At 42.1% G+C, this 20325-nt stretch overlaps 1 protein-coding gene across 1 annotated transcript in view; it reads left to right on the top strand.

Moving 5' to 3' along the window:
* The first annotated feature begins 8862 nt into the window (after positions 1-8862).
* pter (phosphotriesterase related) overlaps positions 8863-20325 on the top strand; it is a 19323-nt gene continuing 7860 nt past the window's right edge. The window contains exons 1-2 of the mRNA XM_024009982.2: positions 8863-8964; positions 12045-12276. Coding sequence (XP_023865750.1) covers positions 12077-12276 — 200 coding nt within the window. The 5' untranslated portion in view covers positions 8863-8964; positions 12045-12076. The remainder of the gene's footprint in view (positions 8965-12044; positions 12277-20325) is intronic.

Below are 20325 nucleotides of genomic sequence, written 5' to 3'. Positions count from 1 at the left end.
TCTTAGATGGATCAGAGGACTGGTCCACTATTACAGTGCTTTCTTTGTTATAGAAAAATCCACAACTAACCGGCAGCTGCTGTACTAATCTGGAAAAGGAATGTGGGGATGGGGGGGAAATGGGGGTGGGGGGTGGGAGATATGCGGGAATCATAGTGATATTCATATTCTCCTGTCTATGATCATCCTTGCAGTCTATTCATTGACATTTGGATAATTGAATAGTCAGTTTTCATGCAGCTCTCCTTTTCCACCCACAGAGGGCCTTGTGATCTAATGGTAAACACAGTATCCTCCCTTCCAGCATGACAGGAGAGCCTTCAAAACGTTATGAACAGTAGTATGTAGTGAGTGATTGCCGATTGCCAATTTGTGATTTAATTTACTGATTTATAAATTCAGGAATATAATCCCAATGCTAAATAAGAGGATAGTAAAACATTAACATGAGTTTATATTTTTTGCCCTCTTTTTGTTTGTGAAAACCAAGACATCGTGGGTAGCAACAGTCTACCCCTAACTCACAATGATTAACAAATGGCAATGGACAACGACCACTATCAAAGAACAGCAAAACCATGCATGAAATCTCCTCCCACCCTCGACTCTCTATCCCACTGATATTCATCCTAAATAAATGAGTTGGGTCCTCAGAGGTCTCTGTGGACATCAGGCCTTGCTTCAGTCTTATCTCTTTGCCACACTCCCCCCATGCCATGCCTCTGAGTGTGTGTGTGTGTGTGTGTGTGTGTGTGTGTGTGTGTGTGTGTGTGTGTGTGTGGTGTGTGTGTGTGTGTGTGTGTGTGTGTGTGTGTGTGTGTGTGTGTGTGTGTGTGTGTGTGTGTGTGTGTGTGTGTGTGCATACGTGTGTGCAACAGAGTCAGGGTGACTGATGACAGTGCACAAATGTTTTTATGTGTTTTATAGTAAAGATGGAATTTAACTGTAAAAAAGTATTGCCTTTTAATGTGCCATGAACACAAACTGTCATGATGTTTTCATCTGATTGTCAAACAAATCACTTCCAAAAGTTTGCACGGTTCATCCAAAATAATTCCAGCATCATTTTTTTCCTCCATATTAGCATTGACATGAAATCAGCCAAAACACCTCAAAACAAGACATGATATCAAGAACAAGATAAAACTAGCTGAAATGAGCCACCTACAATTCCCCGCATGGCAGGTTTTTGTCGTTACTGCTAGCTACTGGATCTAACCGTTCAGAATCATAACAAAGCACAGCTTCCGGCCACATTGATGCACGCTAATTATTTTCTTGAAGTTTTCAGACAACAGGTCTATGAATTCATTTTTTTTTAGCACAGTGGCCAGGCAAACCCTCTCTCCCTCCCCATGTAGGTTGGGCTGCTGAATCAACCTGCTGAACCAACCTGTTGAACCAAGGGTTATGACAGCGATGAGCTGAGCAGCCCATGACAACGGGTCGTTTGTCGTGGGAGGAGGGGTTGGGGGCCTCAAGTGGAGAAAAAAAAAAAAAAAAATGAATTACTAGTATTTTTTTCTTATGCCCAGCTCACGAGCCCTCTTGATGATGTGAGGCAATTGCCTTTTCTGCCTAATGGTAAGTCCGTCACTGAGGGCAGTGAACTCTAGTTTTAAGCCTCAGTCATCTTTAGGGGCTTGAGTTTTTTTCTGATCATACGATCTGAGCTGGAAAAGCTCTGGGCCCCAGTTAAAGACAATAACTAGGGCAAAACATTGTTTAAAAAAAATTGTCATAGCCTCTCTCTCTCTCTCTCTTTGAGAGGTCTCTCTCTTTGAGAGGTCACTGTTGAGAGGTCATGCTCTTGCTTACAGATGGAGAACAGTCGTAGTCTGTCATTCACTCAACCATTGGCAGAGATGGTTTACTTCACTCTGAACTCATTTCTCATAACTGAATGCTGGAGAACATAAAATGTAACAGATTCTGCTCAAACTTGCTCAGAGAGAGCACATACGTTGGCCCTAACTCAAACTGTAGCCTATATCAGGCTCTCTGCAATGATCTCATATGCTGTATGAGTTCCGTATCCACTGGGCCGGTCACTGAGTGAGAATGATACACTGAGGTTACCTAATCCATCTGTCACTGTCAGTGAACATGGTCAAGGAATGGGGACCTTATACAAAGGAAATAGAAAATATGGAATTTAGAGAGAATACAGGATGACAGAGAAAGATAGAGATGAACAAAGGGGATGTGATAACATGTCCAAATTGCAATCAATCCTGTTATACAGTGCCTTCAGAAAGTACATACCCCTCGACTTATTCCACATTTTGTTGTGTTAAAGCCTGGATTTAAAATGGATTAAATCGTTGTTCTTTTTTTTTTTTTTTTACACACAATACCCAATAATGACAAATTAGAAACATGTTTTTAGACATTTTTGCAAATGTATTTAAAATGAAATACAGAAATATTTATTTATTTTATTTATTTCACCTTTATTTAACCAGGTAGTCAAATTGAGAACACGTTCTCATTTACAATTGCGACCTGGCCAAGATAAAGCAAAGCAGTTCGACACATACAACAACACATAGTTACACATGGAGTAAAACAAACATACAGTCAATAATACAGTGAAAAATAAGTCTATATACAATGTGAGCAAGTGAGGTGAGATAAGGGAGGTGAAGGCAAACAAAATATATAAAGTGAATAATATTATAAATAAATAAAATATAAAAAAGGCCATGGTGCGAAGTAAATACAATATAGCAAGTAAAAAAACACGGAATGGTTGGTTTGCAGTGGAAGAAAGTGTAAAGTAGAGATAGAAATAATGGGGTGCAAACAAATAAATAAATAATACAGTAGGTAAAGAGGTAGTTGTTTGGGCTAAATTATAGATGGGCTATGTACAGGAGTGCAGTATCTATGAGCTGCTCTGACAGCTGGTGCTTAAAGCTAGTGAGGAGAATAAGTGTTCCAGTTTCAGAGATTGTTCTGTTCCAGTCATTGGCAGCAGAGAACTGGAAGGAGAGGCGGCCAAAGGAAGAATTGGTTTGGGGGTGACCAGAGAGATATACCTGCTGGAGCGCATGCTACAGGTAGGTGCTGCTATGGTGACCAGCGAGCTGAGATTGGGACTTTACCTAGCAGGGTCTTGTAGATGACCTGGAGCCAGTGGTTTGGCGACGAGTATGAAGCGAGGGCCAGCCAACGAGGTTACAGCAGGTCGCGTGGTGGGTAGTATATGGGGCTTTGGTGACAAAACGGATGGCACTGTGATAGACTGCATCCAATTTATTGAGTAGGGTTTTGGAGGCTATTTTGTAAATGACATCACCGAAGTCGAGGATTGGTAGGTGGTCAGTTTTACAAGGGTATGTTTGGCAGCATGAGTGAAGGATGCTTTGTGTCGGAATAAGGAAGCCAATTCTAGATTTAACTTTGGATTGGAGATGTTTGATTGAGTCTGGAGAGATTTACAGTCTAACAAACAGCTAGGTTTTGTAGTTGTCCACATATTCTAAGTCAGAGCCGTCCAGTGAGTGATTTGGACAGGCGGGCAGGTGCAGGCAGCGATCGTTGAAGAGCATGCATTTAGTTTTACTCGTATTCAAGAGCAATTGGAGGCCACGAAGGAGAGCTGTACGGCATTGAAGCTCGCCTGGAGGGTTGCTAACACAGTGTCAAAAGAAGGGCCAGAAGTATACAGAATAGTGTCGTCTGCGTAGAGGTGGATCAGAGAATCACCAGCAGCAAGAGCGACATCATTGATGTATACAGAGAGAGAGTCGGTCAAGAATTGAACCCTGTGGCACCCCCATAGGACTGCCAAAGGCCCGGACAACAGACCCTCCGATTTGACACACTGAACTCGATCAGAGAAGTAGTTGGTGAACCAGGCGAGCAATCATAGAGAAACCAAGGCTGTCGAGTCTGCCGATGAGGATGTGGTGATTGACAGAGTCAAAAGCCTTGCCAGGTCAATGAATACGGCTGCACAGTACTGTTTCCTATCGATGGCGGTTAAGATATCGTTTATGACCTTGAGCGTGGTGAGGTGCACCCATGACCAGCTCTGAACCAGATTCATAGCGGGAAGGTGATGGTGGGATTCGAAATGGTCGGTATCTGTTTGTTGACTTGGCTTTCGAAGACCTTAGAAAGGCAAGGTAGGTAGATATAGGTCTGTAGCTGTTAGGGTCAAGAGTGTCCCCCCCTTTGAAGAGGGGGATAACCGCAGCTGCTTTCCAATCTTTGGGAATCTCAGACGACACGAAAGAGAGGTTGAAAAGGCTAGTAATAGGGGTGGCAACAATTTCAGCAGATAGTTTTAGAAAGAAAGGGTCCAGATTATCTAGCCCGGCTGATTTGTAAGGGTCCAGATTTTGCAGCTCTTTCAGAACATCAGCTGACTGTATTTGGGAGAAAGAGAAATGGGGAAGGCTTGGGCGAGTAGCAGAGGGGAGGGCAGTGCTGTTGACCGGGTAGGGTAGCCAGGTGGAAACATGGCCAGCCGTAGAAATGCTTATTGAAATTCTCAATTATAGTGGATTTGTCGGTGTGACAGTTCGTTTTATCTTCAGTGCAGTTGGAAGCTGGAGGAGGTGTTCTTATTCTCCATGGACTTTACAGTGTCCCAGAACTTTTTTGAATTTGTGTTGCAGGAAGCAAATTTTGCTTGAAAAAGCTAGCCTTGGCTTTTCTAACTGCCTGTGTATATTGGTTTCTAGCTTCCCTGAAAAGTTGCATATCACGGGGGCAGTTCGATGCTAATGCAGAACGCCATAGGATGTTTTTCTGTTGGTTAAGGGCAGTCAGTGGTCAGGAGAGACCAACAGCATATCTGTTCCTGGTTCTAAATTTCTTGAATGGGGCATGCTTATTCAGATGGTGAGGAAGGCATTTAAAAAAATATCCAGGTCCTCTACTGACGGGATGAGATCAATATCCTTCCAGGATACCTCGGCCAGGTCGATTAGAAAGGCCTGCTCGCTGAAGTGTTTCAGGGAGCGTTTGACAGTGATGAGTGGAAGGTCTTTGACCGCTGACCCATTACGGATGCAGGCAATGAGGCAGTGATCGCTGAGATCTTGGTTGAAAACAGCAGGTGTATTTTGGAGGCAAGTTGGTTAGGATGATATCTTATATGAGGGTACCAGTGTTTACGGAATTGGGTGTAACTGGTAGGTTCATTGATAATTGTGAGATTGAGGGCATCAAGCTTAGATTGTAGGATGGCTGGGGTGTTAAGCATGTTCAAATTTTGGTCGCCTAGCAGCACGAGCTCTGAAGATAGATGGGGGGCAATCAGTTCACATATGGTGTCCAGGGCACAGCTGGGGCAGAGGGTGGTCTATAGCAGGCGCAACGGTGAGAGACTTGTTTTTTAGAGAGTGGATTTTTAAAAGTAGAAGTTCAAATTGTTTGGGAACAGACCTGGATAGTAAAACAGAACTCTGCAGGCAATCTTTGCAGTAGATTGCAACACCGCCCCCTTTGGCCGTTCTGTCTGTCTGAAAATCTTGTAGTTGGGGATGAAATGTCAGAATTTTTGGTGTCTTTCTAAGCCCAGGATTCAGACACGGCTAAAACATCCGGGTTGGCAGAGTGTGCTAAAGCAGTGAAACAAACAAACTTAGGGAGGAGGCTTCTAATGTTAACATGCATGAAACCAAGGCTATTACGGTTACAGAAGTCATCAAAAGAGCGCCTGGGAATAGGAGTGGAGCTAGGTACTGCAGGGCCTGGATTCACCTCTTACATCACCAGAGGAACAGAGGAGGAGTAGGATAAGGGTACGCTAAAAGCTATGAGAATTGGGTCTCGAACGTCTAGAACAGAGAGTAAAAGGACGTTTCTGGGGGCGAAAAATAGCTTCAAGGAATAATGTACAGAAAGATAAAGGTATGGTAGGATGTGAATACAGTGGAGGTAAACCTAGGTATTGAGTGATGATGAGAGAGATATTGTCTCTAGAAACATCATTGAAACCAGGTGATGTCATCGCATATGTGGGTGGTGGAACTGAAAGGTTGGATATGGTATAGTGAGCAGGGCTAGAGGCTTTACAGTGAAATAAGCCAGTAAACACTAACCAGAACAGCAATAGACAAGGCATGTTTACATTAAGGAGAGCGATGCTTAATCGAGTGATCAATAAGGTCCAGTGAGTAGAGGTTGGTTGGGGTCACGGCGACCCAGACAGCTGGCCGGTAGATGGCTATCGGTAGCAAGATAGCATAGGGTGGAGGTCTATTTTTTAGACACCTCGTGCGTTTCCGTCGTAGATTTATGGGTTCCGTGTGGAAGAGGGGATCAATCCAATTGGCAAAATAGATATATGGACCCAAGAAAAAATTGTCCGATATACTTATTGTATCAGATAGCCGATAAGACAGCTAACGAGCGCCCCAGATGAGCGTTCAGGTAACGTCGCGACGGAGTGCCAGTTGGATAACTCCCTGCGCAGATAACGTCCGCAGTCAGTCGTGAGCCGGGGCTCCGTATCTGCAGCAAAAAAAAAAAAAAACGGGTCCGGATAGGTGACTGTAGCCCAGGAATGGCTGATGGAACTCCTCAGCTGGCTAGCTCCGGAATAATTTAAGTTTGCTCCGGGATCGACGTAAGCCAATAGTCACACGTTTGCAGCTAGCTAGCTGCGAAATCAAGGTGAAATGTCCAGAGCCTGCGGCTGAAATCCGGTGATGAAGTAGAAAAAAATCCGGTGATGTGGTAGAGAAAAAGCAGTCCTATTATGCTCTGGGTTGATATCGCGCTTGCAGACTGGCAGGTATTGGCCCGAGCTGAAGCTGGCTGGTTCCGAGTGTTAAGGGTGGACCGCAGCAGTGGCTAACTGACTACTAGCTAGTAGCTAGTTATCTGGCTAGCTTCTGATTGGGGTTACGGTTCTAAAGATAAAAAAAAAATAGCAGATCCGTACCACATTGGGTGAGGCGGAATGTATATTCAGTTCTAAATGGAAAGTGAAATTAAAATATATACGGAAATGCATACGAAAAATACGAGGACTATTTACGCGGGACAAGACAAACACACGTCCGACTGCTACGCCATCTTGGATTCGCAAATATACAATTTACATAAGTATTCACACCCATGAGTCAATTCTTTGTAGAAGCAGCTTTGGCATCTATTACAGCTGTGAGTCTTTAAGAGCTTTCCACACCTGGATTGTGCAACATTTGCCCATTATTCGTTAAGACACTCATTAAGCTCTGTCAAATTGGTTGTTGATCATTGTTGGACAACCATTTTCAGATCTTACCCTAGATTTTCAAGTAGATTTAAGTCAAAACTGTTACTCGGCAACTCCAGTGTAGATTTGGCCTTGTGTTTTAGGTTATTGTCCTGCTAAAGGAGAATTAATCTACCAGTGTCTGGTGGAAAGCAGACTGAACCAGGTTTTCCTGTGCTTAGCTCCATTCTGTTTATTTTTTTATCCTGAAAAACTCCCCAGTCCTTAACGATTACAAGCATACCCATAACATGATGCAGACACAATTATTATTGAAAATATGGAATGTGGTACTTAGTAATGTGTTTATTGGATTTGCCCTAAACATAACACTTTGTATTCGGGACAAAAAGTGAATTGCTTTGCCACATTTTTTGCAGTATTACTATATTGCCTTGTTGCAAATAGGATGCATGTTTTGGAATATTTGTTATTCTGTACAGGCTTCCTTCTTTTCACTCCGTCAATAATTTTAGTTAGTATTGTGGTGTTACTACAATGTTGTTGATCCATCCGCAGTTTTCTCCTAACGCAGCCATTAAACTGTCACGATTGGCATCAAGGTGAAATCCCTGAGCGTTTTCCTTCCTTTCCCGCAACTGAGTTAGGAAGGACGCCTGTATCTTTGTGGTGACTCGGTGTATTGATACACCATCAATGTAATTAATAACTTCACCACACTCAAAGGGACATTCAATGTCTGTTTTTTATACCCATCTACCACTAGATGCCCTTCTTTTTTGAGGCATTGGAAAACATTCCTGGTTTTTGTGGTTGAATCTGTGTTTGAAATGCACTGCTCGACTGAGGGACCTTACAGATAATTGTATGTGGGGGGTACAGAGATTAAGTATCTATCAAAAATCATGTTAAACACTAGAATTGCACACAGAGTGAGCCCATACAACTTATTATGTGACTTGTTAAGTACATTTTTACTCCTGAACTTATTCAGGCTTACCCTTAAAGAAAAGATTGCAGTTTTGAAACTGCAGTAAATGTGCAGTAACTGATGTCGAATGTGGTATTTTGTATGCAGTAATTGCAGAATAACTACAGTGAACTGCAGTTATAATGCACTCTAACTGCAGTTTCACTGCAAAATTACTGCAGTAAAAAAAAACTGTGTTATTTTGGACACAGTAATTGCAACATACTGCAGTTATACTCCACTCTAACTGCAGTTACACTGCAGTGTACGGCAATATTTTTCGTAAGGGAATTGCCATAACAAAGGAGTTGAATACTTACTGAATCAAGACATTTCAGCTTTTCATTTTTTATTAATTTGTAGAAATTCCCCAAAACATAATTCCACTTTGACATGATGGGTTATTGTGCTTATTCTAGTGACAAAACATCTACATGTAATCAATTTTAAATTAAGGCTATAACACAACAAACGTGGAAGAAGTCAAGGGGTGTGAATACTTTCTGAAGGCACTGTAAATGGTGTGTAGCATTTTGCAAGAATACTCAGTTCTTCAAACACATGGTGGTAGGATATTCTTGAAGGCTATATTAATATGTCAATGACCGTATGAGTAATGTCATTTAGTAGCCTAATGTCATTACTCATTATGATGTTCGATACATTCCGGCGGGTTACAGTGGCATACTTTGTATCAGTCAAATTCTCGCGATAGTTAAGACTGCCTAATCGCACGACTTGTTGCTTCCTGGATCTTCCTCTTTTGCAAGTTAAGAAGAACGTTTGGACTACTGATTCGAAGCAAGATTTCCAGGTCTTATATCATTTTTGCTACATCGCATTGTCATGAACAATGAATGTATATTTTTCACTAATGAACTGAATAGCTGTTGCATTTGCAGAAATCGCAGTTCCATGCTTCAGCCCGCTGTATTTGCTAGGCTCAGTTACTGCATGTTAAATGAATCGAGATCACAAGTGTGATGCAAAATCTAAAACTAACGCTGCAAGAATGCATTAGTTTTGTGAGGAAATAACACTGGGAACAATTAAGTGATATTTATTCGCACCAGAGACTGCAATAGACTATAGCTAGGCCATGCGAGTTAAAAATGGGGGCACTTGACCTCTTGTATACAACCATAGGTCTAAAGAGCTCTTCAGTGCAGGGTTGCCAGGTCCTACTAAAATCTGCCCAGAAGGTCTGAAAACTAGCCCAATATTTTTTTCACAGGAAGAGAGTTGCCACATTTATTCAATAAAGCCTTTTTCCATAATGTTATTGAGCGAATTAAGAACAAATATCGACGTCATTTAACGACAGGCTAAGAAGCAACATTTGGTTTAACATCAAAATAATAATTATTGCGAGTTTAAGAATGTCGCAAGAGAATATAAATCACCCTTATTAAACTTGCCAGGTAATTTTCCATCAATGGATGTCGATTTAACTTGTTTTCACTGCAATGATTAAGCAATACGAACTCAAGGAGGTGTGGTATATGGCCAATTTACCACAATTAAGAGTTGTTCTTAGGACCTTTTTTTTTGTCATTCCTAGCACGGCTTTCAACCTATCAGTATGCAGGGCTCAAACCACCCAGTTTATAATTATTAATAAATCCTGTTTGCGCATGTGCATAACTATAGATAAATATGATAGGAGAGTTTGAATGATCTAAGTTGGACAGAGGACCTCTGTGCAAGAAACACTTGGACGGACTTCAAAAAACGAATGTTAGGCTATTTTCTGTCAATGGTGCTGTTATTATGTGCCAGATGTTAAGACTACAAACCATTATAAAACCCTCTTAGGCCTCGCTCCCCCTGTCTGAGATATCTACTGCAGCCCTCATCCTCCACATACAACACCCGTTCTGTTAAAGCTCCCCAAAGCACACACATCCCTGGGTCGCTCGTCTTTTCAGTTCGCTGCAGCTAGCGACTAGAACAAGCTGCAACAAACACTCAAACTGGACAGTTTTATCTCAGTCTCTTCATTCCAAGACTCAATCATGGACATTCTTACTGACAGTTATGGCTGCTTTGCGTGATGTGTTGTCTCTACCTTCTTGCCCTTTGTGCTGTTGTCTGTGCCCAATAATGTTTGTACCATGTTTTGTGCTTTTACCATGTTGTTGTCATGTTGTGTTGCTCCAAAGCTGTGTTGTCATGTGTTGCTGTCATGCTATGTTGTCTTAGGTCTCGCTTTATGTAATGTTGTGTTGTCTCTCCTGTCATGATGTGTGTTTTGTCCTATATTTTTATTTAATTTATTTTTAATCCCCCGTCCCCGCAGGAGGCCTTTTGCCTTTTGGTAGGCCGTTATTGTAAATAAGAATTTGTTCTTAACTGACTTGCCTAGTTAAATAAAAAATATCCTATTTGCAAGATGTACTTGTCATTTCAATAGGGTAGGCTACTGACTAAAATCTAGTTTTATAATTGCAATTCAACTTTGCCAAGGTTTGCTGAGCTAGATGCAGGTAGCCTATAGGCCAACATGCCGAAGTCCACAATGAAACTGACATTAAATGTGGAGAATGATACATTTAAGATAGAGCAGTGACCATGATCACAATTGATCACTTCCAATTTATTTAACTAAACATGACCATTAATAATTGCATAGATACACAAGGCTACAACAACTGAAGTTATAGGCTATTTATTAAATACGTTTGCCAGCTCCAAGTAGGCTACACAAGTTGAACAATTCGATTTGCAATGACTCCAGTGATCTCATAATTTCAACATTTTTATTGTATCAAATGGTAGGCTACAGTAGCCTACAACGGCATATACATGAATCGCCTATTTGATGGCCAACAGATGCAAATGTATCATTCTACACATTTTAATGTCAGTTTCACGCGAGGGAGTTCCGTAACTACCATTTCAAATATCCACTCGCTCAGCGCTCCAGACCCTAGAACTGAGCATGCGTAAAAACCTTCGTTTTTCCAAAGGAAAAGTCGACATTAGAATGCAGTTTACTTTAAACCACCTCTGAACGAATTTATCTAAAGAGCTCTAGTTTTCCAATGCTTTGTCGACGCTATGTCAGTTTTAGCGCGTTAATATGTTTTATGGAAAAGGGGGTTGAAATAGGTGTCTCCGTAATAGCCTACCAACAACTGGTAAAATTTTGTCACGATGTGCGCGCATACTGCTCTGTCTCAGTGTGCGCGCATACTGCTCTGTCTCAGTGTGCGCATACTGCTCTCTCAAACATCCTCTTAACGCACACACCCCTCCGGCTCTTCCCTTCCTCACTCAGTAACAGCCTGCTCACTGCCTGATAGTAAACAACAGCAGGTCACAGTGAAATATTGATTTTTTTTAAAGAGAAACGCCATGGCGGCCGTGCTGCAATTTAGAAGTAGCTCAAAAACCAGAAACCCACGAACAACACATTTTCACCCGCGACATCGTTTTCAAAGTAGCCCAATTTGACCGGAAAACTACAAACATGGCAACCCTGTTTGAGTGTGCACCTGTGTAGTCATACCTATTCATATGAAAGAAGTGTGTCGAGTTGCTTTCTATCTCTGTTTTGCTGCTGGTCTCAATCATGGAACTATCCATCAACCAAATAGTTTTCCCTTCAACAAAAGATTGCAGTTTTGAAACTGCTGTAGAAGTGTAGTAACTGCAGTCGACTGTGGTATTTTGGATGCAGTAATTTCAGAATAACTGCAGTTACTCTGCAAAATTACTGCAGTAAAAAAAAAAACGTTAATTTTTGATGCAGTATTTGCAGAATAATGCAGTTATACTGCACTCTGACTACCATCTTTTTTTACTAAGGGATGTTTTTCCAGTACTGGAATAGCTCATAACTAATATGACTATAACTATAATGTAGTAATTCTAAAATATTATATTCTGCAGGATTAAAACCCCAGAGACCCAACCATTTCACTATGTCAGCACTGAGCGGTAAGGTCCAGACGGTGTTGGGTGCGATAGAACCCGACCAGCTGGGTAGAACCATGACCCACGAGCACCTGACCATGACCTTTGAGTGCTGCTACTTCTCTCCGGCCCCGGGGGACGAGACTGTGGCCCAGGCCCCCATCCAGATGAAGAATCTATTCTGGCTGAAACAGAACCCTTACAGCAGGTAAACTCCCCTCCATATGTATTTCGATAGTGAAGCACATTTTTATTTCATTTGGGTCTATACTCCAGCATTTTAGATTTGAGATAGAATGTTTCATATAGGGTGACAGTACATAATGTCAGCTTTTATTTGAGGGTATTTTCATACATATCTGTTTTACTGTTTATAAACATAAAGTGCTTTCATTTCTAGTCTCCCCATTTGAAGAAGTCATCATTATTTGGACAAATTCACTTAGTTTAATAATGTAGTCAAAAGTTTAGTAGTTGGTCCCATATTCTTTGCACACAATGACTACATCAGGCTTGTGACTACAAATTATTGGATGCATTTGCAGTTTGTTATGGTTGTGTTTTGGATTATGTTTTGCCCAATAGGAACTGAATGATGAATAATGACTTCATTTGGGAGTCAATTTTATTGTAAGTAAGGATAGATATTTCTGAACACTTCTGCATTCATGTGGATGCTATCAGGATTATGGATAGTCGTGAATGATGAGTGAATAATGATGAGTGAGAAGGTTACAGAGGCACAAAGATCATACCACCCCTCAAAATGCTAACCTTGCCTGTTATTGATAATGGTGAGAGGTTAGCATGTTTTGTTGTAGCCTCTGTTATTGATAATGGTGAGAGGTTAGCATGTTTTGTTGTAGCCTCTGTTATTGTATAATGGTGAGAGGTTAGCATGTTTTGTTGTAGCCTCTGTTATTGATAATGGTGAGAGGTTAGCATGTTTTGTTGTAGCCTCTGAACGGCGTCTCACTCATTATTCATGATTTGTGAAAAGATGGCGCCGAAGAACATGGCTAATGTTTTACATTCTCCCAACCAATTGTGCTATTTTATTTTTTTTGCGTTTTGTGTAACTTTTTTTTTTTTTTACTTATTGTGTACATAATGTTGCTGCTACCGCCTCTTATGACCGAAAATAACTTCTGGACATTATAAAAGAGATTACTCAACATGGACTGGAAGAAACTTTTTCCTTTAATGAGTCCGACGAGAAGGATATCCTGCTTTCACTGGAACAGGCCCAAATCCACGCCTTTTGCGTGAAGAAAAGACGCCGGAAAAGGGGCCGCAGATCGGGAATCCTTCTGAGAATCCGGAGGCGAGCGAGTAAACTCCCAATGCCTTCCATTCTCCTTGCTAACGTGCAATCATTGGAAAATAAAATTGATGACCTACTACTAAGATTATCCTGCCAACGGGACATTAAAACTGTAACATCTTATGTTTCACCGAGATGTGGCTGAACGAAGATACGGACAACATAGAGCTAGCGGGATTTTCCATGCACTGGCAGAACAGAGACGCTTCCTCTGGTAAGACGAGTGGTGGGGGTTTGTCTTTTTGTCAATAACAGCTGGTGCGCAATGTCTAATATTAAAGCAGTCTCAAGGTATTGCTCACCTGAGGTAGAGTACCTTATGATAAGCTGCAGACCACATTATCTACCAAGAGAGTTCTCATCTGTATTATTCGTAGCCGTCTATTTACCACCACATAACGAAGCTGGCACTAAGACCGCACTCAACCAACTCTATAAGGCCATAAGCAAAGAAGAAAATGCTCACCCAGAAGCGGTGCTCCTAGTGGCTGGGGACTTTAATGCAGGCAAACTTAAATCATTTTGAATTTTTTTTTTACTAGCGTGTCACATGTGCAACCAGGGGGGAAGAAATCCTAGACCACCTTTACTCCACACACAGAGATGCATACAAAGCTCTCCCCCACCCTCCATTTGGCAAATCTGACCATAATTCTATCCTCCTGATCTCCTGGCTCTTACAAGCAAAAACTAAAGCAGAGAGTACAGTGACTCGCTCAATACGGAAGTGGTCAGATGACGCGGATGCTACACTACAGGACTGTTTTGCTAGCACAGACTGGAATATGTTCCGGATTCATCCAATGGCATTGAGGAATACACCACCTCGTCATCGGCTTCATCAATAAGTGCATCAATGACGTCATCCCCACAGTGACTGTACGTACATGTCCCAACCAGAAGCCATGGATTACAGGCAACATCCGCATCGAGCTAAAGGCTAGAGCTGCCGCTTTCAAGGAGCGGAGACTAATCCGGACGCATATAAGAAATCCCGCTATGCCCTCAGACAGACCATCAAACAAGCAAAGCCTCAATACAGATTAAATTGAATCGTACTACACCGGCTCTGACGCTCGTCGAATTGTGTGCAGGGTGAAAACTAATTACGGACTACCAAGGGAAACCCAGACGCGAGCTGCCAGGTGATGCAGGCCTACCAGACGAGCTGCCTTTTTATGCTCGCTTCGTGGCAAGCAACACTGAAGCATGCACGAGAGCACCAGCTGTTCTGCAGACTGCATACGTGTGATAACGCTCTCGGTAGCTGACGTGAACAAAACCTTTAAACAGGTCAACATTCACAAAGCCGCTGGGCCAGACGGATTACCAGAACGTGTACTCAAAGCATGCACGGACCAACTGTCAAATCAAACAAATGTATTTATATAGCCCTTCTACATCAGCTGATATCCAAAGTGCTGTACAGAAACCCAGCCTAAAACCCCAAACAGCAAGCAATGCAGGTGTAAAGCACGGTGGCTAGGAAAAACTCCCATGAAAGGCCAAAACCTAGGAAGAAACCTAGAGAGGAACCAGGCTATGAGGGTGGCCAGTCCTCTTCTGGCTGTGCCGGGTGGGAGATTATAACAGAACATGGCCAAGATGTTCAAATGTTTATAAATGACCAGCATGGTCAAATAATAATAATCACAGTAGTTGTCGAGGGTGCAGCAAGTCAGCACCTCAGGAGTAAATGTCAGTTGGCTTTTCATAGCCGATCATTTAGAATATTTCTACCGCTCCTGCAGTCTCTAGAGAGTTGGAAAATAGCAGGTCTGGACAGGTAGCACGTCCGGTGAACAGGTCAGGGTTCCATAGCCGCAGGCAGAACAGTTGAAACTGGAGCAGCAGCACGGCCAGTGGACTGGGGACAGCAAGGAGTCATCATGCCAGGTAGTCCTGAGGCATGGTCCTAGGGCTCAGGTCCTCCGAGAGAGAGAAAGAAAGAGAGAATTAGAGAGAGCATACTTAAATTCACACAGGACACTGGATAAGACAGGGAGAGTACTCCAGATATAACAAACTGACCCTAGCCCCCGACACATAAACTACTGCAGCATAAATACTGAGGCTGAGACAGGAGGGTCAGGAGACACTGTGGCCCCATCCGATGATACCCCCGGACAGGGCCAAACAGAAAGAATATAACCCCACCCACTTTGCCAAAGCACAGCCCCCACACCACTAGAGGGATCTCTTCAACCACCAACTTACCATCCTGAGACAACTGTCATGTCTTCACTGACATTTTCAACCTCTCCCTGACCGAGTCTGTAATATCTACATGTTTCAAGCAGACCGTCATAGTCCCTGTGCCCAAGCGAAGGTAACCTGCCTAAATGATTACCGCCCCGTGGCATTCACGTCGGTAGCCATGAAGTGCTTTGAAAGGATGGTCATGGCTCACATCAACAGCATCCTCCAGGACACCCTAGACCCACTCCAATTCGCATACCGCCTCAACAGATCCACAGATGACACAATCTCACTCTCACCGTGAGATTGTGCTTCTACACCTGCATTGCTTGCTGTTTGGGGTTTTAGGCTGGGTTTCTGTACAGCACTTTGAGATATCAGCTGATGTAAGAAGGGCTATATAAATTGATTTGATTTGCTGTTCATTGACAACAGCTCAGCGTTCAACACCATAGTGCCCACGGAGCTCATCACTAAGCTAAGGACTCTTAGGGACTAAACACCTCCCTCTGCAACTAGATCCTGGACTTCCTGACGGACCGCCCCCAGGTAGTAAGAGTAGGCAACAATAGGTCTGCCACGCTGATCCTTAACACTGGGGCCCCTCAGGGGTGTGTACTTAGTCCCTGTTCCCTCACGATTGTGTGGCCAAACACGACTCCAACACCATCATTAAGTTTACTGACGACACAACAGCCTGATTACCGACATCGATGAGACGGCCTATAGGGAGGTTAGAGAACTGGCAGTGTGGTGCCAKGACAACAACCTCTCCCTCAATGTGAGCAAGACAGCTGCACCATCGAGAGCATCTTGACCGGTTGCATCACTGCCTGGTATGGCCACTGCTCGGCATCTGACCGTAAGCCGCTACAGAGGGTGGTGCGAACGGCCCAGTACATCACTGGGGCCAAGCTTCCTGCCATCCAGGACCTATTTCGGTGTCAGAAGAAAGTTTAAAAAATTGTCAAAGACTCCAGTCACCCAAGTCATAGACTGTTCTCTCTGCTACCATATGGCAAGCGGTACCGGAGCGACAAGTCTAGGACCAAAAGCCTTCTCAACAGCTTCTACCCCCAAGCCATTAGACTGCTGAACAATTCATAAAAATCGCCATAGGACAATTTACATTGACCCCCCCCCCTTTTGAACACTGCTGCTACTCGTTTGTTTGTTACCTATACATAGTCACTTCACCCCCACCTACATGTACAGATTACCTCAACTAGTCTGTACCCCCGCACACTGACTCGGTACCGGTGCCCCCTGTATATAGCCTTGTTATTCTTATTGTGTTACTTTTTATTTTAGCCTACTTGGTAAATATTTTCTTCTTCTTGAACTGCACTGTTGGTTAAGGGCTTGTAAGTAAGCATTTCACGGTAAAGTCTACACTTGTTGTATTCAGCGCATGTGGCAAATAAAGTTTGATTTGATTTTGATTTTATTCATTCATGATTTTTCTTAACCATGGCATTATCAGGATTAATTTAGAAGTGTTCAGAAACATCTCATCTTCTCATTTAGAAAGAAAATTACTCCAGTCATAGGGCTCTATAAAATCGGTTTTATTTTTTGACTGATTCCGTTTTTTCACAAATTCTGTTTTCTCCGTTGAATTTTTCCAGGTTTCCGTTCATCAGTTTGCCAGTTTTTCGATCTCAAAATCACACTTTTTTGAAGAGTAACTTTTATGAAGAAAATTAATAACATAATCGAAAACCAGATGTCTTAGTTATAGTTAAACAAGTCGATTCTGGTATTCATTTTGACAGTTCATTACAAAAGTGATAGATTTTGGTCTTTCAGTAGTAGATCTAGCTCTTTTTGCCCCTAGCGGTTCAACTCTACCATTGTCTTCGTCCTCTCAAGGGAGAGGTTCGGTATGAAATACACTCCCTTCTAGATGTGCTGGGTGGTACCACCTCAAGCCTTACTATAAAAGTAGGCGACAGCACGCCTTATTTGGCAATGGTCTTGGTAAGTATAGTGTGCCAATATATTTTGCATGATGCTTTCTTGAATAGACTATTGAAGTTATACAAAATTCAAAAGGCAGTAAGTCACATTTCCTTATATGACAAAATTCAACGTTTCATACACATTATGTGCTTTCCCGAAATAGAAAAAATGTAAGCTTTGAGGATTATACATTTATATTTGTAGCTACATCATTTTAACAAGAAATAGATGACAATGGTGGTCATGACAACTTGGCTCATAGTTCAATGGTTGTGAGTTATTTAAAAAAAAAACTTTATTTAACTAGGCAAGTCAGTTAATTAAGAACAAATTCTTATTTACAATGACAGCCTAGGAACAGTGGGTTAACTGCCTTGTTCAGGGGCTTTTTACTTTTTTTTTACCTTGTCAGCTCGGGGATTTGATCTAGCATCCTTTTGGTTACTGGCCCAACGCTCTAACCACTACCTGCCACCCCAATCCCACATGGGGCAGATATATATATTTTTCTCATCATTTTCGTCCCCAGCCCCCACACTTCTAATTGTGAAAACTGATGAAAGCATACCTGTGAGCAGGGCTGGATTAAGAAATCATAGGTGCTTAGTTTAATTTTTTTTATAGCTTTTTTAATACCACACAAATGACCAAAATGAGTGGCTACTCTGACTGACAAACTGAGATCAATCTGGTCTTGAATTTAAAAAAACAACAACAATAGCCCAGGCCAATGAAACGAACCACAGATTGTACATACTAGGAGGAAATACACTACCATTCAAAAGTTTGGGGTCACATAGAAATGTCCTTGTTTTTGAAAGAAAAGCATATTTTGTCCAGTAGAAAGAGGAGGAAGGGAAGCGCTACTAAGGTACACTATAGTATATTTTGGTAGATAGAAGGTGCTCTTTGGTAAAAGGTGTAAATTGGTCATCAAAAAGAAAGGAGGACCAAGGCACTCTTCATATAATTAATTAAAATGCCTTTATTAGTATGGCATGTTCAATAGAAACAAAGTTATTTAAAAACCGACGCGTTTCGGCTGCATGGCCTTCGTCAGGGAGTACAGAAAAARGARAATACAATGTCCTCTTTTGAAAGGCTTTTCCAATTAGCCCTAATTAGAAGAGGGMGTGGTTACCAAATTGGACACACCTAGTAAGCAATAATATACACATGAAAAGGTGAAATACTGTAGCTATGTTATCATGAGCATACAACTCCAAGCTAGAAGCATCAGAACACCCAGAGAGGCAGTTCCAACCCTAACCATGACTGGGAGAAGTGTCCAGAACAAGAAAGCAATATATTCCACAGTACTCCAGACCACAGCAAAACATGAACAACAGTCCAAACATAGCTAGAGGGCAATTGAGCAAAATGTCCACTAGATGACAGCAAATGGATCCATCACGACCCTACAGGAAGGGTGAGAAATCATCCATATCTTCATTTAAAACCAGGGTACTTAGTGGCCTGTAGTTTGTAAATCCAAAAACTGTACCTTTGGTTAACTGATTTTAAGACGGTCCCTTTTTCTAATAGACCCGAACATGATCAATACCCATAGCTGTAGGGAGGCAGGGTTACCATGTGTAAGGACTTGTAGTGCCTTGCCATGGGTAGTCTTCATTGCCTACCCGTTATGGCGTACTTGTGTTCCGCCAAGCGATCTTGAAGGCGTCTCTTGTCCGTCCAATGTAGAACACCTTGCCTGTGGACATTCCAGTCTATAGATGACATGAGTGGTTTTTGCAGTTAATAAAATGCTTGAGGTAATACTCCATTTTAGAAGCTGTGTCAACAAAATACTTTTTCTGTGCAATATTACTGCAATGGTTGCACTGGTAACATTAAAAAGAGCCCTTGGGTTTGTGGTCAAGCCAAGTTTTTTAGAGTCACCCGGAAGATAACTGTGACTAACTTTTCATTAGGTAGAGACATCTCTTAAAGCTTATGACTGGTGTTCAGGAAAGACTTGGCGTAGTAGCGTATGCACTTTGGATGATCCCCAATTATTTTGAATATTCTTTTAATGTTCTCGTGCTTCAGTGCTGTATTTTGTAACAAAATACACTCTCTCTGATGTATCACGAGCACTCCTCTTCGTAACAAGTTCTCTCGGTCAAGTAATCCAGCCCTGTACCTGCATCCTTTCAGGACCTGAACGCTGTAGCCCGATCCAAAAAGCGATTCTCCGCATTCAGCAGATTTGACACTGTAGTCGGTTTCCTGATCGCAAATTCCGCGGACTCTTTGGAATTGGCCCATATGGAATATTCTCTTTAGCCTTTTGGGTGAAAGCTGTCTGCCTCAGAATGGTATTCCCATCTGTAGGCTTCCGAAAGATTGATGTGTGCAAATAACCTTTGTCATTTTACTAATGTCGAGGTCCACAAAATGAATGTTATCCTGCCTGTATTCCATAGTTATTTGATGTAGGGTTAATCTGTTAAGGTATTGGTGGAGGAAATAAGTTCATCTTCGAGCCGACCAAACAGGCAAACATCATCAATATAGCTCCCCACCATATAATCCGTCAAAGAAATGGTTATAGAAGGATCCAAAATGAAGTCATTTTCCATTTACCCAAGTACAAAACCAGCATAGGAAGGCTGTAGCAAGCTCCCAGGCACACCTTTGACCTGTTTGAAAATACGTCCTGGAAGATAAAGATGTTATGATTAAGAGTCCATTCAGTCAGTGATACAATGAATTCTGTAGGAGGCATCTCAGTTTCAGGCCGGTACTCAAGAAATGGTGCATCGCTGC

Source organism: Salvelinus sp. IW2-2015, linkage group LG19 (genome assembly GCF_002910315.2).
Source record: "Salvelinus sp. IW2-2015 linkage group LG19, ASM291031v2, whole genome shotgun sequence".
NCBI lineage: Eukaryota > Metazoa > Chordata > Actinopteri > Salmoniformes > Salmonidae > Salvelinus > Salvelinus sp. IW2-2015.
Note: the sequence above shows the minus strand (reverse complement) of the source record. Positions and strands in the feature narration are given on the sequence as shown.